A 17180-nucleotide genomic window follows, 5' to 3' on the forward strand; every position below is an offset into this window, starting at 1 on the left:
AAGACTCGCATTTCAAATAGAAATGTATTTTAAATACACTGAGTTTGACTAAAAATCTGTTTTTAGAGAAAATACATGTATATAGAAAAAAAAAATGTTTACTTGCTTGATTTATATATCATATGACCACCTTTAAAACATTCACAGTGAAAAGATTAGGGTATGTTGAATCCCCTTCAGTTTGGTGTTGGTTTGGAGAAAGTGGCTTTGATATGATATTATGACTGTGAAATAATAAGCCCCTAATGGTCCATACAATGACCTTGGAAATACAATTTCTCATTGAGTCAAATGCTGACTGACTTTTTCATACTTTATCATTTGTCCATTATTTTAACACTGAACTGACAACAGATTTTTCCGTTATTTCCCAATCACGAAAAGGAGCACATGGCGGGTGACCGGCTGGAAAGGGATACTCTCTTCTCCATGCACCTGATCCCACCCCTGATGTTTGGGGGGTCCTTGTTTACTCTGATCTTATTTTCTATTGTTTTATAGACTTTAGAGCTTGAATACTGTTCGTTATCTCAATATGTTTCATCAGACTCTTACTATAAGAGCTACCCACTCCCCCCGGCCCCCTCTCGCCCCCCTCCTCTCCCCCAACCTTCAGTTTTTCAGCATTCAGTTGATTTACTTTTAACAGTCAGTTAAAATCTTTGTTTAAAATAAAAGAAGTAAATTCTTTACTGCCACAATGTCCTTTTCAAACTGTAGTACATCTGAAATGGAAAACAATTTTATGTTATCTGGTTATTGATTGTAGAGTGCAGCGGAATTAGAAAAGAAACAGAATGAGACAGAGTACAAGAAACAGCTGGGGAATACCGTACAGTACGGGAATGTTATACAGGTAACCTTCCATATGTAACTTGATGGGAACAATTCTTACAGTCAAGCATTTATCAATAACCCGGTAAATTTTTAAAAGCAATTTTTAACAACTGAATCAATTGATAATGCCTGCATGAAACGAGGAATCTGAGATATACTAAGCAGATACAAGTAGTGTATTCCTATATACAAATAAAAATGTAATTCATCTAAAAGTTCAAGTAACACCACACCTATAACATGAGGGAAGGTAGCGCTGTGGGCAGGTTCTGTTATAGTTCTATCTGTGTTGTTAAGTAACCTGAGCTTGTCTGCAAAATACAGCTCAGAAGAAAGGTTTCAAATGCACAAAAATGATTTGTGTAATTCACACTCTGTCAATTTTGTTTATTAGGATTAAATTTGAATATTATATAGCTAGGTGATCTGCCAAGTTTTATAAATAAACATAACATTGGCGTTTACAATTAAATAAAAGAGAAGACTGTTAAATCTCAGAAACATTTTACACACTTGGACAACATTATAAAATAATAATTGTTATTTTGCCAAGAAAAAAAGTTGTTTTTATGTTGGGGTAATGAAGGTGCAAAAACCTGGATGTGTGAATTCCTAATGAAGAAGCTGTATAACTACATAAACAATAAAGTTACATAATCTGTCACCTAGAAATGCTTTCTCCAAGTCTGAATTTTCATGTATTGTATCATGTTAGATAATCAAAGAAAGATAAAATTGTACATGTTGCTTCTTTTCATTTCAGTTTCTGCTTTATGTATTATAAGTATTATGTATTATAAGATTTAAACATGTCAAATTGGAATAAGATAAAAAAAAAGTTTTGAATATTAATACACTTGATTCATTAAAGCATTAAATGAATATAAATTTTAGTATGTAAAATTGAATAGCCTGACAATTACAAAGTACCTGTTGATTTGTTTGAACAGTTATTACATCTCAAGAGTAACAAATACCTGACCGTTAACAAACGACTCCCCGCCCTGCTGGAGAAAAATGCCATGAGGGTGACACTGGACATCCAGGGGAATGAGGGGTCCTGGTTCTACATTGAGCCGTTTTACAAACTCCGACAGTCAGGGGACGCGGTAAGTATAGAGCTGTTCTACAAACTCCGACAGTCAGGGGACGCGGTAAGTATAGAGCCGTTCTACAAACTCCGACAGTCAGGGGACGCGGCAAGTATAGAGCTGTTAGAGGATGCTTTAAGTAAAAGATTCCAACATTAGTACATAGAGGCATTTATTATACTCTAAATCAATTTTTATTCACTGTAATTCCTTTATTTGCCAGAACTTTTTTTGGCGTATTTACACGAGACAGTGTGCTAGTGAAAATTTAATTCTTGCTTATAATATTTTCATTGAGATTAAATATAGCAATTAAATGTACCACAATTTGTGAAAATTTTGTCTCGCTATTCAAGAGTCAATGACCATCTCGCGAAAATAAGGTGTCATGAAAATTTTGTGACCTACAGTTTACAGACAGTCAGCTGACATCCTAATGAAAGACTAAAAAATTTTTTACATTGTTGTAAATAACCCTTTGATCATTCTGAGTTGTGACTTATACACCACTATACTGAGTTTATTAATTGTCTTACAGGTGGTGGTCGGGGATAAGGTGGTTCTGAAGCCGGTGAACGCCGCCCAGCCCCTCCATGCCAGTAACTACGACCTCCCAGACAAGCAGGGCTGTAAGGAGGTCAGTATAATTAACTGTCACATCATGCACATCATTAGTAGACAAGCCTGTATTGATTTGTGATAAGTAGACACAACTGTCTGTTGACTATTTGTTGACTTGTCTGGTCAGTAGACAGGACTATCATCATGGATAGAAGTGTCAGGGCTGACCAGGCCTGTTGTCAGTGAAGACTTGACTGTCTGACTTGTCTGGTCAGTAGACATGACTGTTTTAGTTGACTTGGTCTATGATCAAAAGAGACAAGTTACTTCAGATATAAGGAGATAATTTATCGGAGAGGGTGAGTGGCTGGGTGGGTCCACATTTATCATTTATCGGAGGGGGTGGGTGGTAAGGATTGGAGAATTATCTTATGATTGAATATCTGCTCTAACTTTTTTTTTAATTATGTTATTCTTTTGCAGATAATTTTTTGTTTTGAATATCTTCATGATAAAATTTATTGTTTTTGGCATGCAGAAAATGGTTTCAAATTCCTATCAGTAAGATAAAGATGACTATAATTGTCAGTAATGTCTTTGTCCAGGTATAATTACAACATAACACTGTACATTTCCACCATCAGGTGAATGCTATCATAGTTGGAATGAATCCAGATGAACGAGAAAAAATGGTGCTCTGTTTTCTTAAAATCTTGAGTATCTCCCTTGCTGGTGGGGTTGATCTTCCTCTCCTTTGTCATTTTCTTGCATATACTCAGAGATAAAATACAACACATCAGTTGTCATTATGAGTTAAATCTTTGTAAGAATTTATTTATAAACATTACCTAAAGATTAATAAAAAATTACTGTGTTTATTTGCATAATGAGTTTAAAATACTATACCGAGTGGATCTAGATTTCTTGATTTCACAGCTTGTTAAGATATTAATCAATGCCACTTTAAGGATTTATTTCTTGCAAGTCCAGAATTTCCCTCTGTTGCTTTAAATGTCATGGATGAGGGATGTATACTCTGTTTTCAATCTAATTAAAATTAGATGTTAGATCCGCTCGCATACTCTCTACACTAACATCTAACAACATCCCATAAAAGGTCACGTCTGAGGTCAAATTCTATCAACCAATCAAATCGTCGCTGGCAAAATCATTGTATATTGTTGAAGCGAATTGTCTAGCAGCCGTTCCAAATTTGAATATGACCCTCAATGGGATGTTGTTAGATGTTAGTGTAGCGAGTATTCGAGCGGATGTAACATCTAAATTTAATTAGATTGATTCTGTTTTTTGATATTTATTCAAAGATGTGTTCTGTATTTTTACATACAATGTATCCAGATCAGATTTAAAAAAAACATGAAGAGCTTTTTAAAAGCTCCACATAATTGTGTTGATTCAGAAAAGGATTAATTTTATAATTAGTGTTTTACCCTACTCTTGTAGAATTCAAAGTAAGAATTCTTATTTTTTTAAAGAAAAGAACAAAGATAACATTATTAGATACAGAAAAAAAAACATTATTTAAGCATTGCTGATATAAAAATTAAAACTTAGGAAGTTCCTGTTCTTATATTTTGACAAGTATGGATTATTTTTTAGGTGAATTCTGTGAACTGTTCGACCTGCTGGAAAATGACCTTGTTTATGGACTTTAAGGAAAACATGGAGGATGTCCTCAAAGGGGTAGAGCTACCTTAACTTGATCAGCTCAGTTGTAATATAAAATTGAGCTTAAATTTTTTTATGATGTTTTAAAAATATATAGATTATTTTTAAGGTACTGCAAAATTTAGATTTAGATCAAACAATATGTAAAAATATGAAGGAAAACTCAGCTAAATTCATAAATGTGTAAAGAAAATGTAATAGCACGGCTTTGTGTTTTGTAGTATAGAATCAATATGATTATACATTCATTTGTTCTGCAGGGAGATGTGGTGAGACTGTTTCATGCAGAGGAGCAGATGTTCCTGACGGGGGATGAATACAAGAAGCAGCAGTATGTTTTCCTGAGGGCCACTGCAAGAACCACAGCTACCACCGCCACCAGCTCCAAGGCTCTCTGGGAAGTAGAGGTAGGTCAAACCGGTCACCACCACAATTCTGGTAATAGGTGGTGATCCTATTAGAAGAAGGTGAGTGTTATTTAAGATAGGAACTCTAGATCTGCTTATACATGTTTTATATGCAGTCAAATCTTGTTATCTCAAACTCAATGAGACCAAGGTAAAACTGAGATATCCGATGATTCGAGATACCAAGGGTAAAATGCCTAAAGTATAAGTGGTTTCGTCTACCAAATAACTTTGACATATCCATGGTATTTGAGAAATTGATGTTTGAGATATGGAAGTACAACTGTTATATAAAAAAAATAATATTAAAATAACTATGTTATCTATGTAGAATTTTAAAACCTGTTAAGATAAGCTGTTTTAGGAACACCGTTTTTTTCTGTGACAGGTGGTGCAGCATGATCCGTGTCGGGGTGGAGCAGGGCAGTGGATGAGCTTGTTCAGATTCAAACATCTGGCCACGGGGCAGTACCTAGCAGCAGAGGTCAGCTAGGCTAATATAAAGATCAAGTCTTCATTCATAATTCTGTTCATGGTTTAATTTTTATAGCCAAAACAGTAACAATTGAAAATACAGATTTGGAAATAATAATTTAAATTGAAATAAAAAATGGAAAAAAAAAATCTTTATTTGGAAAATTTGGAGTTAGTTTTCAATGAGAATCATGACAAAGGAGTTAGTTTTGAATGAGAATCATGACAAAGTCAGATAATGTTTAATTGGTTATTTTATTTTTCTTTGTAGGTTGACAAGGACCCTACCAATGACCCCATGAGGAGTAAGTTACGAGGGCCCCCCACAAACTCCGTCTTCACCCTGGTGTCTGTGCCCCATGGCCACGATGTGGCGACCATATTTGAACTGGATCCTACATCACTGACCAGAGACACCTATGTACCAAGGTAGAATTAGGAGAAGACAACTCCAGATTGTTATGCTCTCTCTCAAAAACCCTTAAATTACTTTACAATGAAATCCTACAAAGTCCTAATATGAAAGACCAATCATATCCTATGGAAAATTTTGTCAGGCTTTTGATCTTCACCCACAGTGTTTGAGATAGTTAAATTTCACAAATATTGAATATTTTCTTAATGTTGAAGAGCACATGAAGTTATATTTCCAGCTTGTACATATTCCTAATTGTTTGTAGGAATTCCTATGTCCGGCTCCATCATCTATGTACTAACACCTGGGTCCACTCTACAAGTATAGCTATAGATAAGGAGGAGGATAAACCAATCAGAAAAAAGGTAAGATAAGTCTACAAGTATAGCTATAGATAAAGAGGAGGATAAACCAATCAGAAAAAGGTAAGATAACTCTACAAGTATAGCTATAGATAAATATATATTATTATAACAGTAACTTGATCCGAAGGGTCGTATCACGTCGAGGACAGGCGCGGATCATAGATCAAACGAGACGCCAAGCGTCGAGTTTGATCTGATGATCCGCGCCTGTCAACGAGAAACGGCTCTTCGGATCAAGTTACTGTTATAATGATAAATTTATTATATACCCCCTTACAACTAGGGCTGGGACGATCCACCGGTGCACCGATGCATCGCAGAATTCACTTTGACGATATACGGATCGATTCCTCTAATTTAGTATCACGATACCTGACGGCACTTTTTTTTAATTTCCAAAAATGTCCGGGCTCTAGAATTCGAAATTTTTAGTCCTTTAGTCTGTATCATCAAGACGTTTAAACAATTAGAAATTAAGTACAAACGTCTTGGTGATACAGAATTCAAAATACAAGCGTCAGAATGGCGTCAGACACGCCGGATTATGTTAAATCAACAAAAACCCAGTGGCAGTAAGTCGGGTTTCTGTTGAATTAGTTTATTTTTTATAATCTGTAATTAAATGTTCTAAAAAATATCTAGTTTTATTTGGTTTCAAATGTATCGTGATATGTATCGTATCGCACCTAAGGTATCGTGATATGTAGCGGATCGGCTAAGTTGGGTATCGTCCCAGCCCTACTTACAACTGGCTGAAAGTATTAAAATAAACCTTTAGAGATAAATTGGATAATATTAATCCATTAAACAAAGCATAATAACAAGGGACTTTTTAACACGCAAGAAAAATAACGTCATATTTCTGCGTACTACGTCATCAGTTTCAGAGAGTGGTGATATGGATTCAGAAAACAAAATGTTGGTGAACCGGAAAATCGGATCACGACGTCACGTGATAGCGTACATTCAATAGTAAAATTGGGTGATACACATTAGGTATATAATAAAGAGGAGGATAAACCAATCAGAAAAAAGGTAAGATAACTCTACAAGTATAGCTATAGATAAAGAGGAGGATAAACCAATCAGAAAAAAGGTAAGATAACTCTACAAGTATAGCTATAGATAAAGAGGAGGATAAACCAATCAGAAAAAAGGTAAGATAACTCTACAAGTATAGCTATAGAGAAAGAGGAGGATAAACCAATCAGAAAAAAGGTAAGATAACTCTACAAGTATAGCTATAGATAAAGAGGAGGATAAACCAATCAGAAAAAAGGTAAGATCAGCACATAGGGTCTACTCTTCAATTACAACAAAGATAAACCAATCAGAAAGAAGATAACATGAGCACATAAATTATTCTACTGTCAGGTGAATATGCAGTGAATTATTTGTAGACTTACATGTGTTTTTCAAGAAAAAAAAGAAGTCATAAAAAAATATTATGGGTTATCAGGAGATATTTCTTTATGCCAGTCTAAATATAGATCTATCTTGTTCTAGGTGGGGTGTGCCTCTATTAAGAAGGATAGGGAGGCCTTTGCAGTGATGCCAGTCTATATATAGATCTATCTTGTTTTAGGTGGGGTGTGCGTCTATTAAGGAGGACAGAGAAGCCTTTGCGGTGGTACCCGTTTCCCCACAGGAAGTAAGAGATCTGGACTTCGCTAATGACGCCAGTAAAGTTCTGTCAGACATCGCAAGCAAACTAGAGAAAGCCTCCATCACCCAGAACGAAAAGAAGTATTTGTCCTATACAATACTGTCTATGTGTTGAAAATGTTGTACAAAATTTACTACCATGATTTTTCTCTTCAAAGGCCCATAAAACCCATAATAATTTGTCAATTTACAATGATTTGAACTAGTTTTGAGCTACAGAGAATAAGTTTTATGTGGCATTCTGGTGCTGGATTACATGTAAACTATATAGTTAACTTAGATTCCATTGGAAAAGAATTCTCTTCATACAGTGACTTTATGTTGTAGGTTTGTGACCCAGCTGTTGTCTGATCTGATCTACTTTGTGACGATGCAGGAGTCACATAATTCTACTGGGGACCCCCTAAAGGTGGAGATGACGAAATCCAAGGACTGCAGGGAGCGGCAGAAACTGCTCAGGGAACAGAACATCCTCAAACAAGTGAGACTGGGGGGTAGGGTGTGTGTGGGGGGGGGGGAGCGGAGTAGAACATCCTCAAACAAGTGAGACTGGGGGGTAGGGTGTGTGTGGGGGGGGGGCGGGGGGATCGGAGTAGAACATCCTCAAACAAGTGAGACAGGCAGAGAGAAGGGGTGGGGGAAAGCAAAATAATGTAGAGAATATAAACATGAGGAAAAATGAGCAATCAAAATGAGTACACCATTTCATATTAAAATTTAGATAGTTAAAAAGTACCGTAGCAAATAATCGGTAAAAATTAGGGATGTCAACGAGTACCCGGTTAACATACAAAAATATACATCAGAGTAACCGAGTACCGATTAAAATCGGTATTCGGTTACTCGGATGTATATTTTTAAATATTCTTAACTTATTCATTTATGCATGAAACAATCTGTTTTAAAACTTAAAATCCTCCTTGCACTTTTACATGCAGTAAATAGGGTTTCCTATGCCTCTAAATGACCGTAATTGCTTGTGACAGTGTTTATACAGTAATTATGGGGGTTCACCTTTGGCTGTCTTCTACCCTTATTTTTGGTTTGCTTTAATTATTTGTTTTCAGAGAGCTAATTTATTTAAATAAATTAAATAAGAAGTGAAGCCGTAAATTCTCGGGAAAAAGAAAGATGATATACGCGTGCGATTGTTGATTGGTTGTGTTTGATTACATGGCAATACAAATATAAGGCAAAGGCTTTGAAAGATTTCCATCATTTACTACAAAACATGTCCAGTAAAACTACAAAATATAGGAGTGAAAAGTGAGAAAATCAAAATGCTCTGCTAGGCCATTTCATATTAAAATTTAGATAGTTAAAAAGTACCAAATGCAGCAAAGTTCCAACATTTGGTAAAAATTTTTTTCAAAAAAGAAAATTTTATTGTGCTTCAAATTTAAATTAACTTCAAAAAATGTTAATAGACTAAATAATTCAAACGAAATAAACTTACCATAACCTCATGTTTTCATTACTACAAGAGTTTACAATGTTTTACAGTCATCAATTTACTTATTTGTATTTATTTATTTATTTATATATATTTTGTGTGTTTGTAGGTGTTCCAGATCCTGACTTGATACTTTACATCTGTCTGTGTGTTTGTAGGTGTTCCAGATCCTGACTTGTTACTTTCACACTGTTTGTTGTGTGTTTGTAGGTGTTCCAGATTCTGAAGGCCCCGTTTGGTGGTAAGAATCCTATAGTAGAGATGGAGGAGCTGGCTCATCAAAGACATCAACCATTCCGACAGATCTGTAAACTGTGTTACCATATACTGAGGCTGTCCCAGCAAGATTACAGGAAAAATCAGGTATCTCATGAAAAAAATCAAAACTCTTATCATCAGGATATATAATTGTGATTCCACATTACTAAGCACGTCTATCAAGAAATTCTGTTGTTGTGTCACATGATGAATGTTCACATTTTCATTTTTGCAAAATCCTTTTCCTTATCCTTTTCACTTTAAAACCTCATAAAAAAATGGGGGTAAAAAAAGGAAAAACCCCATATTTGTTTTCTATCCTTTTATTTTCTATATGAATTCTTTTACAAATACAAGTGTAATGTTAAAATTCATACATTTGAAATTTGAGAATGACATAATTTATAATAAGACCTTTTACAAATGTCATGATATATAATAAATTAGTGTGATTATTTACAAATGACATCGATAATAAATAAGTATGACTATATTTACAAATGATATGATTTGATAATAAATAAGTATGATTATTTACAATGAACAGAATAAATATTAATGATATATGAACAATGATGGATGCACAATAAATGTTCACAATGCACAATAAATGTTCAGTAGTCAAAATCACTAAATTTTCTTGACCGTTCACATCCTGCTGAGGCAGTCGAGGGCGTCGTCCAGTTGTCTCCTCTTGGACATCCTGAGGAACTCTCGACTCCTGCTGACCAGCTCCACCTGGTGGCTGTACTCAGGGAACTTGTTGATGAAGTAGTTAGGGATCTGTCTCCGTGTGTTGTTGGCTCGACTCCTCTTGTTGGACAGCCACCGCTTAACCTGCTGGGCGGTCAGACCGGTCTGGGCGGCCAGCTCCTGTCTCTGTGCCTCGGTGGGGTAGGGATGGCTCTCGTTGGCGGAGTACCACTGGTTCAGAACGTCTCGTGACTCGGCAGGCATGGGCTGGAAAGCAGGTGTCTCCTTCTTCTTGATGTTCTTGAACTTGATCGGATGCTGGTTGCCGGTGATGGACAGGGTGTTGAAGCAGCGGACTCGCTTGTTGGCCATCCACTTCTTGACCTGTTTGTGAGTCAGACCGGACATCTTGACCAGCTCCTGGACCTCCTGGTCTGTAGGGTAGGGGTAGTGGATGTGGCTCTGGTACCAGGAGTTCAGCACTTGAGTGGAGTCCAGGCCTGTGGAATCGGTCCTGTTCCTCTTGCTGTCTGGCTCCTCTGTCTCTTCTCTCTTCCTCTTCAGTGCGTTACTGGGCAGGACGTCCTCTGGGCTGGTGGTGAAGATCTCATCACTTCTGATGGGGCTGTAGTCACTCAGGCTGGAGTGGGAAGAGCTGGTGGAATTGAAGACGGTCTCGTGTCGTGTCGTATCGAACTCGTGTAGCACTGGGACTGTAGGCAACACAGCAGTAGGTGGACTGACTCTCTGGCTGTTATCACTGGTGGATGACGTGTCACTGAGGGGAGGAGCTATGTCCTCTTCTGTAATCCCACACAGATCACTGGCCTGCTGGAGGAGGTCCACACCACTGTCAACTTGGAAGGATAAGCTGGTGTCGACATAAATCCCAGAATCCACTTCTTGCTCGGATGAGGAACTGTTGCTGCTGGAGTTGAGCTGAGAGGAGTTGGGAGAGATGGCAGACGACGTCTGACCTGGAGGTGAGGTGGTGATGACTTTGGAGTCTGGTGTGGTGGTGAAGTCAAGGGCACGTCTGCTGGATTTCACTGATCGTGATGATGCTGAAGATGAAGTTGATTCTGATGAGGATGGTGGTATGTGTGGAAGAGGAAGGTCACTGGAAGCACAGGATGACACGGACATGCACTGGGACACTGAAGCACACTGTGAGCTGTAGAACTGCTGAGCTGGGTCTGTCTGGAGGAGGGAGCTGTGATTGAAGTCTGGTTGAGTTCTGTGGATCTGTAGCTTCTGCTGACAGGACACGCTGTATCCACTGTAGTCCTGGGTCACGGTCTGTACCAGGGTAGAGGGGCGGTGGAAGTGGAGACATTCTTCTGCGAGGATCTCCTGGAGAGGTCCAAACATGGGGTTACTCTGCAGGTGGTGGAAGAAGTTGAAGGAGGACGGCACCTGCGTAGACATGTTCTGTGGGTGGAATGCTGTGTCTGCTGGACCTCGCTGGAAGTTGATGGCTGGAGGGGAGAAGATCTTCTCTGTGACGTGGTGCTGAGGAGGAAAGCTGTGTCTGTAGTACTGGGGCTGAACTTTTGGGTAGGCGCTGTACCTCTGTGTTGTTGGATACTGATGCTGGACGTACCTCTGGGCTGTACTGTAGAAGTGATGACCCTGGGGGACGGCCCTAAAACCAGGATGAGAAAACTCACCTTCCATGTTGAAGCTGAATTCTCTTCTCTCTGACAGATCACAAAAGATTTCTTATTAAATCTATATAATATTTATTGAAATCTTTGTGAAATCTTAGTTTAGTGCACACACTATAAACTCTATGGGAACTTTCTGTCACAAGTTCAGAATACTTAGATTGCTTTATTCTTTGCTTTGTGAGAATCAAGGCTTTGATGCTGGGGACTGACCAGGCCAGGATTTATATACAGGGAGGGGGCACCTGCTCCCCATTACCTGAGTCTCTCTGCCTGCAGGTGTCAGTCTCCTCTCCCCCACAAACCAGGAGTCTGTAATTACTGTCTCTCTGCATTTGTTTGCTTGGTCCAGTTTATTAATGTGCATTAACAAAATTATCTGCTTGTTTACAACCATGTTAAAAGGATAATTAATTAATTTATTAAGTATTGTGTTTTGATACTGGATGCAGTTACAGTGTGTATACTAGGCGAGGGTAATTAAGTAATTATACATTTATTCAGTTAGGGGGAAATTAAGATACAGTGATAGCTTGGGTATAAATTATAGGTGTTACAGTAAAATATGCAAGGGATTAGTTGCTCAATCTACAATTGAAAATTCATACTTTATGAGACTTTAATTTAATTTATAGAAATAAATTCATTTGATTACTTGGAAGAAATTAAACTTCTTTTTGATAATGCATTGAAGGTGAGCTGACAATGAGAAAGTATAATAAGATTATAAAAAAAAGAAATAATCAAAATAAAACATATAGGTTCATGTATATAAAGAATAGGATATTCATTATGATTAGGAAAGAATTAATTTAAAAGTTCTTTCTGATAATTAATTGAAGAAAAGCTGACAGTTAAAAAGTATAATTATTTTTATTAACAAAAAACCCATATAAGTTCATGCATATATATATTTATTTTTTATTTCTTCTGTACACATATTTAAATTATGAGTCAATAAGTAAAACTTATCAGTTGACATAATGAAATTTTTTTTACAGAAAATATAGAACTTGGAAATCATTAATTTAGTTTAATTTAAACAAAATTGTCAGTAAAGAATTTTTCTATTTATTCTTATTTGTGCAATTAACTGATTGATTGAGAAACCAAATATTATGTCAATATTTATTTGAATTGACAATTTGGACAGTTAAAATTATACCCCTTGGATTTTGAAAAATTCTAATTATTCAAAGAGGTTTCTGTTAATTTTCTTTGCAAAACTTGCACATAATATTGAAACAAAATTTGGTGTACATATAGTTATATCATAAGAATAATTCCAATTATTTGAGGGTAAGGTGGCATAAATGTTTTACAAACATCTCTTCCCTTTTATATATATAACAATTCTTCATGCTCTTTGTATTACAGGAGTACATTGCCAAACACTTTGCCTTCATGCAGAAGCAGATCGGATACGACGTCCTGGCCGAGGAGACGATCACAGCACTGCTAAACAACAACAGGAAGTTACTGGAGGCCCACATCACCAAACAGGAAATAGAGACGTTCGTCAGCCTCGTCCGCAAAAACAAAAAACCCAGGTCTGTCTGCTAGAGGGAAGATCTGATTTACTGCTATTGTAAATAAAAGGATTCAATTAAAAATATGATACCATGATCAACTGTCTCATAAAAACATTTGTTAATTTACATAATTTATGTATAATTTGTACATGTTACCAGATAAGGAATGAACGATTTAAACATACTTTTATTTTTGCAACTGAAGATCTATTTTATAATTTTTAGCATGTTAAGTTTTAATACTTGCAGGAGATAGTTAAGTGATCTATGTATGTACTCTGTGTTTTGTAGATTTTTAGATTACCTCTATGTGCTGTGCGTCTCTAACAATGTGGCCATCCCCGCTACACAGGACCTCATCTGTAACTGTCTACTTTTGGAGGAGAACAAGGACATCCTCATAGAAACAAGGTCGGTACCATAGCAACCGTCAACATCACTATATAGTCTCACAGTATCATGTCTGTCATGTTCTTATATCATCTCTCTGTACACAATTAGTTACACGATTGTCCAAATTGGAAGTCGTATCACTATATGTGCCGGATGTAGAATATTTTTCAAATGTTGAATCTGAATTTCATCATTTTTTTTCATGCATTTGAATGTTCTGTAAACATTTCATAAATTTTGCAATAGAACGGAAACTAAGAGAAAAATTCCAAAGTAAGTATATCATTTTGTATTAAAGACTGAGACATTTAACTATAGTACCTAGTACTTTACATTTTCTATGAACATATGCTTTTACAAATATGAAAAGCATGAATCTGTAGTGCAGAACACAACATCAACAGACTAAAGATGATAAAGTCTACATTTTAATTCAATAATAATCATTTATATATATATATATACAAATTCCTTTGAAATTCATGATTTTGTAGGAGCTATTACTTTATTTTGTTGATTATTTTTCTAGTGGTTTATAAATAATTAAAAATAATTATTTTATATATTGCTTAAGATATACTTTTAAATACACTTTAGTCAATATTATACCCTATAAGAAATTAACTTCTTTCAATTTTCATTTATGCATGTCCCCTGTAAGTAAATATATGATTAACAAATATATTTTCAATCATTAATCACATATATTATAATATTATACATGACCTTCTTAATCATATTATGAGGGAGTTGTGTAGGCTTGCTGTTTTTCCAACTCAGACAAAAACTTAAAATTAAATATGGAACTGAATGAATTCAGAATGTGGCTAATTACTGCCAGTTAATCAAAGTGCTGTCTGATTTTAATGATTTTAATGTAAATTTTAATTATTCATTCTGTTGAAAAAATCTACAAATTGATGTCATCTTGCTGAAATTCCACACTGTGATTTTTTTTTGTAAATAATCAAGATTTGAGAACAATTATATAGAAAAACAGTTATCCATTCAATACAAGATTTAATTTAATATGAAATGAATTTTTTACTAGAAAGAGGAAATGAATTTTTTACTAGAAAGAGCTTCAAAGAATCACTTTGGCTTTAACCTAAGTTTACAATTTACAGTCATGTTAACTTTGCTTATCATTGAGTAGAGGTTGAAATTTATAAAGAGCTTCTGGGAGTCGTTTAAGTTTCTCATTTATAAGCTTGCTGATGGAAGTCAATGTATACTGGTAACATATTTACAACATACTTTCAAGATACTTTCTGTCGAGAAAGTTACAAAACCTATTTGTTTGTAAGTCTGTGTATTATAATAAAGTTTTAAATGATGTAAAAGAATACGCTGAAAAATTCATAAATTTGTTATGTGGATTGAAAACAAGACTAAATGTGAATCTTCTAAAGAGTTAATCATGAAATCTGAATTCTTTACTAAAGTGGATCTACATCTCAATAATAACACCAGTCCTTAATCCAGAATTTTAATCTTACATGCATACTTATTTATAACACAAACAAAGAATGTCAGTATGAGTATATAACAATTCTATGTATAAAGTAGGATAAGCATGTCAAAGACTAACATGGATTGTAAATGATGCCCGTTACAACCTGTACTGAGTTCCCTCCGTTTTATTTATAGGTTGGAGAAGACCCAGATGGAGGTTGAGATGGAGGTCGAGACGGCGGACGGAATCCCGGCCTCTGAGCCGATTGTTACAATAGAGGAGGATGAGGTCGTCATGTTGTACTGGGACTGGGGCAATAATAACACCAGTCCTTAATCCAGAAACTTAAGTATAACAACAGGAACTTGTCAGTATAGGCTAGAGTAACAATCCCTTTTATAAAGGGATAACATGAGAGACTAACATGGAGGGGAAGGGGATGAAGGCTGTACTCGAAAAAATACTACAGGTAAAACTTTGTATATCAAGTATGACCGGAACTACAGGTGAAACTCGGGTTAGACAACTACAGGTAAAACTCATGTCAGAGGACTCAGCTGTACTTGAGTACTACAGGTAATACTCATTTTTCAGAGTGAAAGGAAATGGGATTTTGAGGATGGCTGGGGGGGTCGAAAAAGGATTCTTTTGTAACACTGCAAGTATTACACATTACACTTTTTAAAACTTAAACAATAAAAAAATTAGGTTTTCCAAAAAATCCTACATAAAGAAAAGAGCCCCAAAGTTTAATTTCGTCATTGTATTGATTAACTTTATTGTTTGGTGAATTAACTTTTTAGAGGAAGTAGGCTATTTCTTTTGTAAGTTTTAAGAATAATTCTGAGGATTGATGATGAATTTTAACATGTTCCTTTGTCTGTAGGCATCAGCTGGATCTGTTCTCACACATGTGTCTGGATCGTCAGTACATCGCCATCAACCAGCTCTCCAAAGATCTGGAAATCGATCTCATTCTCAGGTCAGTTTGAACATACCATAGACCAATCAGCTGAAAAGTTCACATAAAGGTAACTTCCTAGGAAATTAAATGTATTTCTTATGAAATGATACTGTGAATCAGTAGTCCATGTGTGAAGAAAGTTTAATAGTTTTAGAAACAAAATATTTGATTTGAAGAATGAATTTCAAGACAGTGTTGATGAATAAATGAAGGAAATATAAAAATGATGGATAATGAGACATCAGTTTGTGATAAGAAATATTTAATATTACATCAACATGTCTATGTCAGGTGTATGACAGATGAGATCCTGCCCTATGACCTGAGAGCCTTGTTCTGTCTGTCTGTCTGTGTTAAGTAATCTATTATTTCTGTGTCAGGTGTATGACAGATGAGATCCTGCCCTATGACCTGAGAGCCTCGTTCTGTCTGTCTGTCTGTGTTAAGTAATCTATTATTTCTGTGTCAGGTGTATGACAGATGAAATCCTGCCCTATGACCTGAGAGCCTTGTTCTGTCTGTCTGTCTGTGTTAAGTAATCTATTATTTCTGTGTCAGGTGTTTGACAATATTCCATAGACCAATCCTGAGAGCAAAGTTTCTGTCTGTCTGTCTGTGAAATGTATTTCTTATGAAATGATATAGGAATTGTGAATCAGTAGGCCAGGTGTGAAGAAGATGTGATAGTTTTAAAGACAAAATATTTGATATGACCTGAGAGCAGTGTTAATGAATAAATTTCTGTCTGTCTGTCAGTGTGTTAAGAAATATTTAATATATTTCTGTGTCAGGTGTATGTCAGATGAAATCCTGCCCTATGACCTGAGAGCCTCGTTCTGTCGACTGATGTTACACATGCACGTAGACCGCGACCCCCAGGAAATCATCAAACCCGTCAAGTACGCCAGACTGTGGTCCGAGATTCCAACCCAGATCTCCATAGAAGAGTGAGTTATCTCCCTGTATCAAGCCAGTTCTGAGCATTTGGTATTTTGTGTCAGATCCTAACATTTTTATATGTCTGTATTTTCAGCATGTAATATTGATGATTTTGATTGAACTTTGTTTACTATTGGCTTAGTTTTGAATTTAATTATTAATATTTATTTTTAATTTTGTTGCATGAGTATGTTCATTAATATTTTCTTGTGAAAACATTGCTAACTGTATGCAACCATTGACATGATTCATTCTTTATAAATTTATAAACCACCCACATTGTCATTGTTTATGATGCCTTATATCAAATTTGGATCTTAT

General features: G+C 35.8%; 1 protein-coding gene across 1 annotated transcript in view; it reads left to right on the plus strand.

Moving 5' to 3' along the window:
* Nucleotides 1-775: 775 nt before the first annotated feature.
* LOC134260112 (inositol 1,4,5-trisphosphate receptor type 1-like) overlaps nucleotides 776-17180 on the plus strand; it is a 52747-nt gene continuing 36342 nt past the window's right edge. Inside the window, 17 exon segments of the mRNA XM_062742694.1 lie at nucleotides 776-856; nucleotides 1788-1946; nucleotides 2467-2565; nucleotides 4110-4193; nucleotides 4439-4585; nucleotides 4974-5069; nucleotides 5331-5488; nucleotides 5740-5839; nucleotides 7425-7585; nucleotides 7832-7985; nucleotides 9168-9320; nucleotides 12953-13125; nucleotides 13399-13518; nucleotides 15151-15305; nucleotides 15463-15532; nucleotides 15843-15938; nucleotides 16712-16867. Coding sequence (XP_062598678.1) covers nucleotides 1860-1946; nucleotides 2467-2565; nucleotides 4110-4193; nucleotides 4439-4585; nucleotides 4974-5069; nucleotides 5331-5488; nucleotides 5740-5839; nucleotides 7425-7585; nucleotides 7832-7985; nucleotides 9168-9320; nucleotides 12953-13125; nucleotides 13399-13518; nucleotides 15151-15305; nucleotides 15463-15532; nucleotides 15843-15938; nucleotides 16712-16867 — 2009 coding nt within the window. The 5' untranslated portion in view covers nucleotides 776-856; nucleotides 1788-1859.

The sequence above is a fragment of the Saccostrea cucullata genome, unplaced genomic scaffold (assembly GCF_032062105.1).
Source record: "Saccostrea cucullata isolate Sc308-1 unplaced genomic scaffold, CSIRO_AGI_Scuc_v1 ctg442, whole genome shotgun sequence".
Taxonomy (NCBI): Eukaryota; Metazoa; Mollusca; class Bivalvia; order Ostreida; family Ostreidae; genus Saccostrea; species Saccostrea cuccullata.